Source organism: Lonchura striata, chromosome 4A (assembly GCF_050655825.1).
Source record: "Lonchura striata isolate lonStrDom1 chromosome 4A, ASM5065582v1, whole genome shotgun sequence".
Lineage (NCBI taxonomy): Eukaryota > Metazoa > Chordata > Aves > Passeriformes > Estrildidae > Lonchura > Lonchura striata.
The window spans coordinates 19,093,474-19,107,750 of NC_140742.1; the positions used below are offsets into that span (position 1 = coordinate 19,093,474).

A 14,277-nucleotide genomic window follows, 5' to 3' on the forward strand; every position below is an offset into this window, starting at 1 on the left:
GCCAGGACAGGCTGAGGCTTCATGTGCTGACTGACCCAAAGGGTGGCTGCATTTGGAGAACACCTGTGCTCTTTTTTTGGAGAAAAGCAAGATGTTAGATACAAGATTCTTCTGTGATTCTGTTCCAGGAGAAAGCCTGTCTGGGAAGGGAAGCGAGCTGCCAGCTGAGAAGGTGAGGAGAATGCAGTCAAGTATGTATGGTACAGGAGCAGAGAATGTGGCTGGCAGTTGCCAGACTCTGTGAGGGACACTGGCTGTCTTGTCAGCCCTCTGGAAAGGAGTTTGCATGACTCCTGTGACAGAATGATCCCTGTGCACTGCCACTATGCTGTAATGTGGCTTCAGTGTGTCCCTGCTACCCTCAGCTGAAATGTCATTCTCATAAGCCTACTTCCCCCTCTCCTCTGTCTTGCCAGCTCTGCTCAGGTATCCATGGAGTTTTATCCGTTTTCAACCTAGGTATTGGGCAACCAAATCCCAGAAGTTGGAACTTCACCATAATCTGGGATATTTATCCATGGTTGTCCTAGCTGCTAGTTAGCCTAACTATTTTCTGAATGTCTTCTAGGAGCACAAAAGAAGTGAACGACCCAGAAGATCAGAAACTGTCAGGCCTGAGACTGTGAACTCCTCAGAGAGCAGTGAGTAATGGGGGTTGGCCAATCCCTGTTTTCAGCCAGAGAGAATGGCCCAGATCCTTTGTGGGCAGGTAGTTCATGGTGTGAGTACAGTGGGAACTCTGGAACTTCCATGCAGACTTCCCTTCTACACAGGACAGGTCCTTTCAGCCCACAGATCTTCATCCTGGGGTACTTGCCTTGCTTTCTCGGGACACTTAGGTCAAAACAGGGAGTCTTGTAGTATTTTTACAGTGGTGTGTGGGCACCAAGCACTAAGTAACAGGGTGAGATTCGGGGCTGTTCCCAGGAAACCCATCTTCCATCTCCTCACCCAGGAACTTTCTTCCTTTCTCTCTATGTGAGCAGGCTGTCTGAAGGAAGGTTGCATTTTGGAGATTTTCCTGGAGAAGTACATGAAGTGTCTGTTCTTTGAGATACTGAATGTCACCCTGGCATTCCCTAGTATTTGTGTGTTGCTCCTTTATTGCCTGCCTATGCTAGAATCTGGTGATCAGCATGTTCCCTTTCCAATCTAACAGTTCTTATAGGGTAGATGTTCACACTTTGGGCTTCTGCTCAACTTTGGCATATCATGACTTCCTAGACAGGAATTGTATTTAAGCCTAGTTTGTTTAAACACCTCTTGATTTATCTCCAATTACAACAGAATTTCTTTTAAGGGTCCCTTTATCATTCCACCCAGACAGGAAAAGAGTACCTAAAAGGACTCTAGAAAAGTGACTCAGAAAATCCCAGCATGTGTCCCACAGCAGAATTTCTCATTTTCTAATGAGGGGTTTCTGATCTTCCTCTGGTGCTTTGCAGTTCCAGTCTCTGATGAAGACTCTGATGCAATGGTGGATGATCCCAACGACGAGGATTTCGTTCCTTTCCGTACACGCCGCTCCACTCGGATGTCGCTGCGCGCTCAGATGGCGCAGCGAGCCGCCCGCTCCACCTTCACCAAGATGACGTGTGCCAACTGCCGGACCCCGCTGCAGAAGGGCCAGACCGCCTACCAGCGAAAAGGGCTTCCTCAGCTCTTCTGCTCCAGCTCTTGTCTCACCACCTTCTCAAAAAAACCACCTGGCAAGAAGATATGCACCTTCTGCAAAAAGTATGTGTTTATTCCCCTTGCCTCAGTGCTCCCATGCTTGTTACCCCCCTCACCTGCTGCACAGCTCTCCTGCCAGTCCCCTTCTGGCCCTTGTTCACCCACATCACTCCTGCCCACTGCTAGCTGCTGCCCCATGTCTTCTTTCATACACTGCCTATCCCATGCTCCCTACAACCCCTTCACATTCTTTCTTTCTCTGCCTGTCTCCAGACTTAGTGCCCCATATTCCAGCTTCCCCTCAAAACAACCTCCTGCATGCTCTGTCTTCAGGCACCACTCCCCTGGGCCAGGACAGTTCTTGCCAGCTTTTTGGGACACCAAAAAGTCCTGTACATTGCAGTGAGCCATCCTATCTCTTTGCGGCAGGACACACGTGTCCCTGCGCTAACGCATCCCCTCCTGATCCCCAGGGAGATCTGGAACACCAAGGACTCTGTGGTTGCCCAGATTGGTTCTGGTGGCTCTTTCCATGAGTTCTGTACCTCTGTCTGCCTTTCCCTCTACGAGGCCCAGCAGCACAGACCAGCACCTCAGTCTGCAGATCCTTCAGACACCAGCCGCTGCAGTGTTTGCCACAAACCTGGCGAGGTAAGCAAATCCCTCGTCCTTCCCATGTCCTGGATGAAGTGCTTAGGACTCGCAGCACTTAGTCTTGGTCAAGACCAGGGCATTTGCCGGGTTTTCTTGTGGTCTGAGGCCTCAGGCCTGAGCTGGCTTGGGCTCACTCCCAAGCTTTTCTATGCCCTGAGGCTCAGTGGTTCCTATCACTCTGCTCTCCCAGTTGCTCCTCTGACTTTTGGCAAGGGAGGCTACCCTGAGTCCACACCAGCTTCCAGTATGGCACTTTCTAGAGTTTTAGTGCCTGCTGTCCCAAGGGCTGTGCTTGTAGTGGTACAGCTGCATTGGAAGGAGGCCTGTGGTGGTTTGGGGAGTAACAGCAGTGATGTCTCTGCAGATCCAGCACGAGGTCAGCAACGGGAACGTGGTTCACCGCATCTGCAGTGATGCCTGCTTCACCAAGTTCCGGGCCACCAAGGGGCTGAAAACGAACTGCTGTGACAACTGTGGACTTTATATCTACAACAAGGGCTTGCCCCTGGAGTACCTCTTCCATGAAGGCCAGCAAAAACGCTTTTGCAACTCTGCGTGTCTCAACAGTTACAAGAAGGTGTGTGGGGGCAGCTGCCTGGGGTGGAGAGGTTCTGTGTGGGCACACAGCAACTTTGCTTGGTGTGGCACAGAGAATTTCATTAAATAGCAGGTGATTCAAATCCCCTTAGTCTTTGATTGCTGACAAAGCAGTTAAAAGATTGCTGTGGGGAAACTGAAGCAGGTAAACAGAATTTATTTCATCTGCATGGGGTCCACCATGGACCCAAGCATGCATCAGAAAGTCAGTGAGCTGATGGTAGAGTGACACTGGTATATGCAATTAGCATGGACTGTCTTCTGGATGTCTCCATAAGGCTGGGCTGGGTATGTTCCCCTGTCACCTGAGCAGTCTTCACTTAACTGTCTTGGAAGGGGTTGCCAAACTCTGTATTCCTGCCAGGCTACTCTTGAAATGAGAAGTTGAAGTGCCAAAGGCAGGTTTTTTTGCTGCCATTACCTGAATCTGCAGACTGTGAGCCTGTCCCTGGCATCAGGTGGTCAGTGCAGGACAGCAGTCCTGTAGTGGGGTGGGATGTCGTAGCTGGACCTTGCCAGTTGTGATGGTCTCCTGGAAGCTCTGTTCTGCTTTGTGTTTGCAGAAGAACACTCGGGTCTACCCCTGCATGTGGTGCAAGACACTGTGCAAGAACTTCGACATGCTGCCCAACGTGGATCGCAGTGGCAAGATGGGCCTGTTCTGCTCCATTTGCTGCACTACCTCTCACAAAGTGAAGCAGTCAGGCTTAGTTGGTAAGAGCACCTGTGTAGAGGGAATCATCACCTCTGTATTTAATTCCTTCCTTGGTATTGTTTATTGCTTGTGGATGGGACTGAAAAGAAGGTAAAAGAGTAAAGTGAGACAAGTGGAAGTGCAGAGGGAGGAACCCTTGCAGCATGTAGACATCTTAATAGAGGGTATTGTACATTGCTTCTTGTGAATGCAGGGAGCAGTTGTGTGCTGGATTGTGCTGGCCTTGCCCTTCCCATTACATGGTATACTGGGGTGTCCAGGAGTGGGACAAATATTGCAGCCTGTTTTGTCCAAATTCCTATCAAGCCTGGTTCACTTCCGTGAACCACTCTGCTGTCCATCTGTTTAACATTTCTGTCCTAGTGGAATCTGGTGCTCTTAGTTTCCTGGCGTTCTTGTCCCTTGCTTTTTGGTAATAGCTTGTCAGACTGAGGATGAGTGAGTAGCTTGCATGCCATCCTCAGAATCCAGTCCCACATCCTGTGCTGCTGCCCTCACCAATTCCTGTCTGTTCCATCAGGTCCCCCTAGACCCTGCAGCTTCTGCAGAAAGAGTTTATCTGAACCCTGCTATTACAACAAGACAGACCGGGTTGTCTACCAGTTCTGCAGCCCCAGCTGCTGGACCAAATTCCAGGTACTGAAATATCCTTCATGCTGGGCAGGGCCATGGAGCTCATGCCTCCTTTCACACAAAGCAGAGGCTCCACCTTCCTTGAGCTCCTCAGGGAGGGTTCCTAAGAAAGTCTCTTCTGGAACACAGGAGTTGCAGTGACTGTGATTGCTCAAATCCCAGTCTTGGCTCTATCTCCCCCATCCTCCATTGGGATGAAGTGGGCTGTAGTTCATTCCTGTCTGTCAGGTTATGTCTATCAGCAGGAGGGCAGTGCAGAGCTGTGCTGCATGAGTGATTTGAGATAGAGTGGCCTTAGGAGAGCAAAAGCAAATGCACAAGTAAGTCAGCAAAGCACCAGTGCACACCTGATAGCTGGGTGGAAAGGGGAAGAGCTGCCCTCTCAGCCAGGTGTCACTGAGAAACATAAGTCTTCCAGGATGTGTTGTCTAAAAATTTATAACTAGCAGGCCTGAATACCTCTTGTTTAATAATCCTCAAAGGCTTGACTGGTGATTTGTAATCTTATGTTAAGTTTCAGCATATGTGAGATGTCTGTGGTTTTAATAGGCAATTTCAAGAATTTTAGTTTTGTACAGTTGTCAAAGAACAAAGTAACAGCCAGGAAGACCTGAGAAACTCAGGCCAGGACATGTCTTGGGCAACTGAGAAAACATAGAAAATCTAGAGGTAAGAGTGAGTTACCAGCACTTGCAGCATTTCATTTTGAGATTTGGTTTGTCTGGGGCTTTATTTTTGCTGGGGTGGGGGGCGGGGGGGGGGAGTAGAGGCATTTGGTTGGTTGGGGTTTTTTGGTGGGTTGTTTGTTTGGGAATTTTATGAATCCTTGATTACTGAGGTCACAAACAGTGAGTAGTGTAGCTATAGAGCTTTTAGTGTTGTAGACTTCATAAGACTAGAATCATAGGACAGTTTGGGTTGAAAGGGACCTTGGATGTCATCTGGGCCAACCTCCCCTGCAGTGAGCAGGGACATCTTCAATTAGATCAGGATGCTGAGAGCCGTGTCCGATCTGATCTTGAATATTTCCAGGGTTGGGGCACCTACCCGTACCAGTGTTTTGCCATCCACATTGTAAAAAAAAATGCTTTATAGCTAATCTCAATATGCCCTCTTTTAGGTTAAAATTATTACCCCTTGTCCTATTGCAACAGGCTCTGCCAAAACATGTGTCCCCATCTTGCTTACAAGCCCCCTTTTAAGTATTGAAAGGCCACAATAAGGTCTCCCAAGAGCCTTCTCTAAGCTGAATAATCGCAACTCTCAGCCTTTCTTGACAGGAGAACTGTTCCAACCCTCTGATCATCTTCATGGCCTCCTCTGGGCTCGCTCCAACAGGTCCATGTCCTTCCTGTGCTGGGGACCCCAGAGCTGGAGGCAGCAGTGCAGGTGGGGCCTCACCAGAGTGGAGCAGAGGGGCAGAATCCCCTCCCTTGATCTGCTGGTCATGCTGCTTTTTGGGCAGCCCAGGACACACTGGGCTTGCTGGGCTGTGAGCTCATGCTGCCAGCTCATTCCCAGCCTCTCATGCACCAGCACCTCCAGGTCCTCAGCAGGGCTGCTCTCCATCCTTCATCCCCCATCCTGGATCGGTGCTGGGGTTGCCCTGACCCAGCTGCAGCACCTCGCATTGGCCTTGTTGAACCTTGTGGGATTCCCGTGGGCCACTGCTGGAGCCTGTCCAGGTCCCTCTGGCTGTCACTCTGTCCCTCAGGCATTTCAACTGAACGACTCAGCTTGGTGTCATCTGCAAACCTGCTGAGGGTGCTCTCAATCCACTGTGTCCTTGATAAAGACATGAAACAGTCCTGGTCCCAGGACAGGCCCCTGAGGGTCACCACTTGTCACTGATGTCCATCTGGACATTGAACTTTAGGCCGCTACCTTCTGGATGCATCCACCCAACCAAATTCTTCATCCACCAAACAGTCCAGCCATCAAATCATCTTTCTCCAGTGTAAAGAGAAGAATGTTGTGGGGAACTGTGCCAAAGACTACAGAAGTCCAGAGAGATGACACCTATAGGTCTTTGCTTTTCCACTGATGTAGTCACTCCATTGAGGAAGACAACTAGGCTGGTCAGGCAGGACTTCCCCTTGGTGCAACTGTGTTGGCTGTGTTGGCACCTTTGTCCTTCATATGCCTCAGCACAGCTTCTAGAAGGATCTGTTCCATGATCTTCACAGGCACTGCACAGTTCAGTTGTTCCCAGGGTCCTCCTTTCTACCCATTTTAGAAATTGTTGCAACTTTTCCCCTTTTCCCAACTGGGACTTCATTAATTTATCTAACTTGAATTATTACCGTATAAAATCAGCATTGTAAACATATGAGTAAACCCATGCATCACCTGGGCAAGGAACTGTCTTGCTAGCAGATCTCAGAACACACTTGTCAAAGAAAAAACACTGAAGAGAATGTTTTAAAATGGCTTCTTGGGGATCAGTGTTAAGCCCAAGGACTTCAACATCTTCATTGATCATTTGGCAATAAAGTCAAAGTAAGCATGATGAAATTTAGCAGATTAAACAAAAACTGTTGAAGTGTTAGTCCATGCTGCATTCAGGGTAGTCACACAAAGCAAAGCAATTGGATTAATTGACAAGGCTGGTTACTCCTAATGTGTGCTTAAAAGCAGTTTCAGTGTAAGATCCTGTGTCAGTCTTACTCACGTAGTGTGGAGATGCAAATCCTGGAAAGTAAGGATTTTGAAAAGGCTATGGAATTACAGCAGATAAACTATTCAGTATGAACATCTCGGTTTACAGCCACACAGGGAAGGATTAATTTATTGCAAGTACAAGCAGGCAAATGTAGAATTAATGTTTGAGGGCCAGGGAGCAAAAGAGCAGCCTAGAATGATGCACATAGGAAGGATGTTCTCCAATGTCCACTTAATTTTCAATGCTGAACTAAAATAGGAAGTATTCTGAAAAAAAAAATCCAAAAATTAAATTTGGGCTTGAAAAACACTTGTACTGAGGCACTTGCAGAATGTCTTATCTGAAGTTACCAGAAAGAAAATCAGGAATTACTTTATTTATAAGTATATCCTTGTGGATAAGACACCAAATGCTAAATGGGTTGTAGACAGGACACCAAATGCTGTTTAATCTTGCAGATTCATCTAGCAGAAAATGGGATGAGAGGCTGCTTGAATTCTTAAGTTGCATTATCTTGAAAATAGAAATTGGTTACCTGTGCTGCAAGAACTTTTAGAGAAATCCTCAGAAGAGGAAATAGAGCCCTCATCATTTGTGGGAACCCAGGACATCCCTCTGGTTGCCCTGGCTGTCTTGAGACCCTAGCAGGGGGCTAGAAGACCTTGGCATGAAGTCAAAAACACCTGTGGCTTCGATTTTAGCCCATGGAAAAACCTGCCAACTTTGTATGAGGAATTACAAGCCACAAGGGTTTGAGTAGTGTGGTAGTTGAATTAACACAGTGAAAAATTAGAATTTTAGGATTTTAAGAAGGGGTTCAAGGGGACAAGATGGAGGGATTTGGGTGTGTCCTGACCTTCTCCTTCATCTTGCCCTCCATGTCTTGCTGTGATGGTGACACTTTTCTATTGGTTTAAGGTAGATAACATAGATGATAGATATTGGCACATTATTGTAAACATAGCACATGTAGTTTTTGGTATAAAATGGTAACACCACTCCAAGGGGGTGGGAGTCTGTCGCAGACTGACCTGCTAGACAGACCCAGCTCCTTGAGAAAGAATGTTATAGATAAGAGAAAAGAAACAACTTTGAGAAGCCAACACTGTGCATTCCAACTTCTTCTTTGGCTGTGCAGGCTGGGAGAAAAAGACTTTTTACAATCTTGGGGTCATCTCAACCACCAGACCCCCAAGAATCATTCAAATTTTCAAATCCAGTGGCATGGCAGGTTGAAATCTTGCCTTCCTGAGACAAGCTAGACTGAGCACATTGGAAGCAAAGTGAAATTGCTCTCAAGAATCATCCCTCCAGGAGCTTGAGACATGATGTGATGGACTGACTGAGTCCCCATAGTGGCAGCAGGTCTGATGGGGGACAGGCAGGCTGGGAGCCATAAAGGAGGTGGCATTGTGAGGCAGGTGACTGCTGCCCTCCAACTGCTCTCCCGCCATGAGCTGTCTCTGTCTCCTGCAGCGCACCAGCCCAGAAGGTGGGATCCACCTCAACTGCCATTACTGTCACAATCTGTTCAGCGGGAAGCCGGAGATTCTAGACTGGCAGGTGAGGACTTCCCCTGGGGGGATGTTGAGGTGGAGACCAACACTGCTGAGAACCTCTGGGTACTTCATCCCCCTGCTCTAAGCAGAGCCCCTCCTCTGCCAGTCCTCTGAATGCCTTAGCTGCAGAGATGTGCCTGGAGATTGTGCTAAGTGCTGCATTCCTGATGTTCAGCAGGATGTCAGAAGGGCAGGAGGAGACCACTCATGCCAAATCCTGTGCCAGGAGACATGGAGATTTAACTCAGCCCTGTAGTCTTTCTCTTGCTTCCCTGACAAGTGTATGGGAACCTCCTGCCAGCCTGGCTGACCTGGCTGTGGTCTCTTTGCCAGGACAAGGTGTATCAGTTCTGCTGCAAGGACTGCTGCGAGGACTTCAAGCGGCTGCGTGGGGTGGTGTCTCAGTGTGAACACTGTAAGCAGGAGAAGCTGCTGCATGAGAAGATCCGTTTCTCTGGAGTGGAGAAGAACTTCTGCAGTGAAGGTACTTGGGGAAGGCATGGGAGAGGCAGAGCCCCCATGCCAGCCCATGCTGGGGGAGGAGAGGAGAGCATGGAGAGGAACAGAGGGGAGATTGTCTTAGCCAGGTCTTGGGGCAAGAGCCTTGCCATGCAGCAAAGGGAGGACTGTTGTGGGTATGGCTTGCTGTCCAGCCAGGCCCTAGGGCAAGATCTTGACCGTTCATTGTGTCCTTAGGGAGGGCCTTCTCACAGCTTTTCTCTCTCTGGGGGCTGGGGAGACAGCAGGTGGCAGCTCCGCTCCTCCTGTCATCATGCACTTCTACACTCTTGCGTCTGGGCTGGCCTGACCTGGCCTTGCCCTGCCTGCTGGGTTCCTGCACACAGGAGGTTGGAGTCAGACTCTTCCTAGAAGCATGGAGGTGAGAGATGGCAAGTCCCCGTGAGGTCCCATCTTATCCCAGCCCTAGGGGCCAGTGCTGGATTGTTCCCTACAGTGTGTTGCGTGTGCTCTGTTGTCTCTGCAGACCTGGATTCTGGTCATGTTTGGGTCAGGGAGGCCCCCAGTTCATCCTGGGAAGGTTTCACTCCTATTGTTTCTCCGCAGGGTGTGTGCTTCTTTACAAACAGGATTTCACCAAGAACCTGGGCCTGTGCTGCATCACCTGCACCTACTGTTCTCAGACCTGCCAGCGGGCGGTCACCGAGCAGCTGGAGGGCAGCACCTGGGACTTCTGTAGTGAAGACTGCAAAAGCAAATACTTGCTCTGGTACTTCAAGGTCAGTATTGGCACTGGCAGCTTGTGCTAAGTGCTGTGGTGGGCACGGCACCCAGTTAAGTGGGCATTGCACTGAGGAAGTTCGCACTGCTGGAGTCTGGCTGGCACTGCTGCGGAGAACCTGGCACTGCTGGAGTCCTGCCTGGCAATGACGGGACACTGCTGCGGGGAAGCTCACGTAGCTGGAGTCCCCAGCTGATCCTGCCAGACAGAGCACTGCACTGAGGAAGCTCAGAGTGCTGGATCCGCGGCCAGTGCTGCTGTGAGAAGTTCGCACCGCTGGAGTCCCTGGCTGGCACTGGCAGGGCACTGCTGTGGGGAAGCTCACTGCACCTTGTGATGTGCACCTTTCACTGGAGAGTTGTGTTGCACTCGGAGGGGGTGTGGTTAGTTACTCGTTGTTTCTCTCCTGCTGATGCGGGCTTTAGGCAGCTCGGTGCCATGCCTGCAAGCGTCAGGGGAAGCTGCTGGAAACCATCCACTGGCGAGGGCAAATCAAACACTTCTGCAACCAGCAGTGTCTGCTGCGATTTTACAATCAACAGAACCAGCCCAACCTGGACACGCAGAAGGGGCCCGAGAGCCTTCTGAACAGTGAGTAGGAGGGAGGGAGGGAACCTGTATAGCTCAGTCTGAGAGACACAGGGAAGACTCAACAGCAGGGGGTGGAAGCTGCCTGCCTGGGACTGGAGGAGACGCTAGGGAACAATCCTGCACTGGCCCCTGGGGGGGAAAGGACGGAGTGGGACCTAATGGGCTTCTCCATCTCTAACATCTATGGTTCTATGACACACAGGGCCCAGACGGGAGGAGCCGGTGCCAGCGTGCTGCCTGTAGCTCACACTCTTAGCGAGGATACTCAGGGATTTAACATCCTCAAGTTACCAGCGGAGAGCTCGATTTACAGGGTTAGGGGACAGCGTGGTTTGGCATGACAATCCACCTGCAGCCTCACACCACCTCCGAGCTGTGACCTTCTCAGATCTCATAAACTAATCTGGATTGGGCCAGGTCAGTGCTTGGATGGGAAACATTCAAGGACAAAGAAGGGTGCTGCAGGAAGTGGTGCTGGTGATGCTGTAGGTGGGCTCTCCTTCAGCCAGAGCTGAACCTAGAATGGTCTTGAGGGAGCACTGAGCTGCTGGAGGCACTGTGTCTTGCGATGTTAGATTGGAGTCCTACCACTTACCCAAAGTTCACTGCAGCTTTGGGGAGTTGCCAACCTTGTGTCCCAGATAACCCTATTCTGCATCCATGGAGTACCAGCTGGAGAGGAGATTTTCGTTGCCTGTTGCCCCATTTCCTATGATTAACTCAAGCCAGTTCCTTATGGAAGATTGCAAAGTGCTTTGGGATCCCTCAGGATGGAAGGTGCTCCTAGTGACAGTGACAAGACACTTCTTGGCCCTCGGACACCTGCAGTCTCATTCTGTTTGGTCTCCTGGGTGACCTGGGGGATATAGTTACAGTGCTTGCAGCTTACAGTGGGACTTGGTTCAGTGCATCAAGCTTCGACACATACCTGCATTACAGATCCAGGGCTTTGCTGGCCTCCCTGGGATTTCATGACATGTAAAACCCTGGCTAGGGTGTGCCAAGGAGGGAAAACGAAGACAAGGACCTTCTCATGAGAGACTTCATTCTCCATCTCCATACTCTTGAGGTTCCTCCCCTGACTGTAGTGCACTAATCATAGAGCAGGGGAAGCTCCAGATGTCATTGCTGCTTAGGCAGCAAAGCAGAGCTGCTCTGCCAGAAGCAGAAGGTTTCCCCAGCTAGGGGAAGCCCAACCTGCCTTCCAAGAACCATGCTCCATAACAGGCTGTGTGAGGTGACACTCAAGTGGCAGCACAGTGGAGTGACCTGGAAAAGGAACTGTTGGTTTCTGCCGGCACAGGGGTGCCCATGGGAATTCTGCTTTTACAGTGCTCTGCTGCCCAAGGGAGGAAGAGGTGTGTGACATGCTGGTTCTTGCAGCTCACCAAGTGATTCCACAGCCCTAGCCATGCTGTTCCATTTGTCCTCTGCTGTCAAAGCATGTCGCTTTTGAGAGATCTGTAACACGGTTTTTGGGACAGGCACAGTGGGCAAGCTCTGCCTGAAGAGGGAAGCGTATTTCACACTGTTCAGCCGTTGTCTCCTTGGAGCCATGGACCACAAGACTGAGAAGTACCTTCACCACCAAGAACAACCATGAGAGTCTCAGGCTTCCTCCACCACATGTCTGGAGGCCCCCAGAACTGTGCTGCTTGGTATGTGGGGCATCACTTGTCACTGTGCCACTGCTGCATCTCCGTGCAACCTGTAAAGACTAAAGGGAGCCAAGAAAAAGCCTGTCTTCAATTGTCAGTGCTCAGCTGAGCACAAGTTCCAGACTGCCCCAACAGTTGCTGTGCTTAGTGGATGCTGCTGGTTGAACTGGGCCCTCTGTATGCTCTGGCACACCAGTCCCCTGACAAATGTTGGGACAGCTGTGGACATCTTTGCCCTGGGACTGTGGCATACTGCTGAGTTTGCAAAGGAAGGATACCGAAGCCAGGACCCACTTACACAGAGCTTTCCAGCTGCACTGTGCTGTGCAGGAGATTTTGGGAGGACCAGCTTTTGCATGGTCTCCTGTGGACCTGGCAGCTGTGTTGCCAGCTTGCAAGAGGCTACCTGGATTTCAGGCTAATCTTGGACAGAGCTGTTTATTCTTGCTTACTCTCTTGCAGCCAGTGATTGCCTAATCCAGTGGCTGCTACCAATCTGGTGATCCTTGAGAGTTCTTCTAGCTGATCATCCAAGCAGGTGTTCTTTGCTGGGAACAGTTCATGTAGTATGGGATTGAGGAGCTTTGCTTCAAAACTGTGCCTAAAGGCTTCCAAAAGGAGCTGGCTCTGCACTAGGCTGTCCAGCTGGAGAGGGTAGAAGTCACAGTTGTTGCAGGCAGTGCCTTTACAGCTCCTTGTTGGTGTTGGGATGAGAATAAAGAACAAGCTGCAGCTTTCCTGGGAGCCTGGACACGTAGCACATAGCAGGAGAATCTTGTTTTCTTTAGTCCTAAATCACTGACCAGTGGGGCAATTGTGTTTGCTTTAAATTCTGCTGCAGCAGAAATTCTGTTCATAAGCCATAGCTTGTCTTTTCTCATTTAGGCCACTGGTGTTTCCTACCTGGACCTGCTGCCCATCTACTTTGGGTTGTCAGGGTGAGTTCTTGGCCCCTGAGACTGCTGCAGATCCTATGGCTGAAGCTGAGCTGCAGACTAGGAAGCTTCCTCCAGCTGGGATTTATCTGTTGCCCCCTGTGGTGGTCAGCAAGTGGAGCCTGATGGGCCTCAAATTATACAAGAATTATCCTTCATTTCCTCAGGTCCGAGGATGTGTGAATATCCCTGTGTTGGACCTTTAGGAATCTGGGTCCTTCCTTGAAGGACCTGTCTGTGTATAGGAGCTGTGAATGGACCCGCCACTGCCTTTGGTGCTGGGACCTGCTGGTGTCCTTGCAAGGGTCTCCTTCATGCATTGCCCACCAGTAGAAGGCAATTCTTTTTGCCAGTCACATGGGTAACCAGGGATCACTGGAGACTGGGATGAAGGTGCTCTGTTAGCTCACCAGCCTTTGAGATGGATGCAGGTTTTCTGCAGAGCACGTGAGCTGGAATTATCATCCAAGGCAGGGTGATAGCGTCACCACCTGAGACCAGCGTCTGCCACATGCGCCTCTTGCCTGCAAGTGATCCTCTCTTTCCTTAGGGGAATGAACTGCATCCCTAGGGCTGGGGCAAAGCTGTCTCTCTGCTTTCTGGGATTTCTCATAATGCTGCTACTAGCTCTGTCACCTTCTTCCTAGGGATCTCGAAGCACTTTGCCAAGATATTTGTTGCAGGGATATGGAGGCACAGGGAGGGGCCATGGCTCGGTACAGCAAGCCAATAGGCAGAGCTGGGATTAGAGCCCTGGATTCCTCTCTCTACAAGGGGCTGGGATTTCTCCTGACCTGCTGTGATGGGGAAGGGGTGGACTGTAAGGGAGCACAAAATCACATGGGAATAACTTGATTTTGGAGTTGTAGTGTCTTCTGAGGTGTTAGGGCTAGAGATTGTGGAAACATTAACTGTTCCTGGAGTGGCCAGGAGCAGTTTCTAGGGAGCCTGTCGCTGCTCTCTGGCTGCTTGCACCTCCAGTCCCAGCAGTGGGACATGTTGGCATAGGAGCTCTTGAACTTAAGAGTTGTTGCTTTCTCTTACAGGTCAGACTTCAGAGCCAAAACCAACTGTCCCTTCCACCCAGAAAGCAGAAATTAACATGGTAAGACCCATTAGAAGGTAGGAGTTTGCAAGACAAAGGGGCTGTCCCCAAAGAGAGGACAGTTCTGCCATTGCTCAAGGAGAATTCATTCTTCTACAACCAATGCATTTTGAGATGTCTGGGTAGTGGGCAATGAAGAGAACTAGGAAGGCAGCATCAACATGACTCCTGCAAGGGGGAAGAACAACTGTTCTCCAGGAGTCAGTTATGAACTCCAGAATATCCTCACACTGTGGCACTGGTTCCTCTTTGCA

General features: G+C 50.1%; 1 protein-coding gene across 8 annotated transcripts in view; it reads left to right on the top strand.

The window, feature by feature from the left end:
* Positions 1 to 14,277, top strand: part of ZMYM3 (zinc finger MYM-type containing 3) — a 33,233-nt gene that overhangs the window by 11,388 nt on the left and 7,568 nt on the right. For 7 of the 8 annotated variants that reach the window (XM_085570623.1, XM_085570624.1, XM_085570625.1 and 4 more), the window contains exons 3-14: positions 129 to 172; positions 569 to 641; positions 1,446 to 1,737; positions 2,148 to 2,325; positions 2,693 to 2,905; positions 3,489 to 3,639; positions 4,161 to 4,276; positions 8,412 to 8,498; positions 8,828 to 8,978; positions 9,560 to 9,732; positions 10,160 to 10,325; positions 13,965 to 14,023. In XM_085570623.1, coding sequence (XP_085426749.1) covers positions 129 to 172; positions 569 to 641; positions 1,446 to 1,737; positions 2,148 to 2,325; positions 2,693 to 2,905; positions 3,489 to 3,639; positions 4,161 to 4,276; positions 8,412 to 8,498; positions 8,828 to 8,978; positions 9,560 to 9,732; positions 10,160 to 10,325; positions 13,965 to 14,023 — 1,703 coding nt within the window. The remainder of the gene's footprint in view (positions 1 to 128; positions 173 to 568; positions 642 to 1,445; positions 1,738 to 2,147; positions 2,326 to 2,692; positions 2,906 to 3,488; positions 3,640 to 4,160; positions 4,277 to 8,411; positions 8,499 to 8,827; positions 8,979 to 9,559; positions 9,733 to 10,159; positions 10,326 to 13,964; positions 14,024 to 14,277) is intronic. The other variant, XM_085570629.1, reaches the window with a different exon arrangement.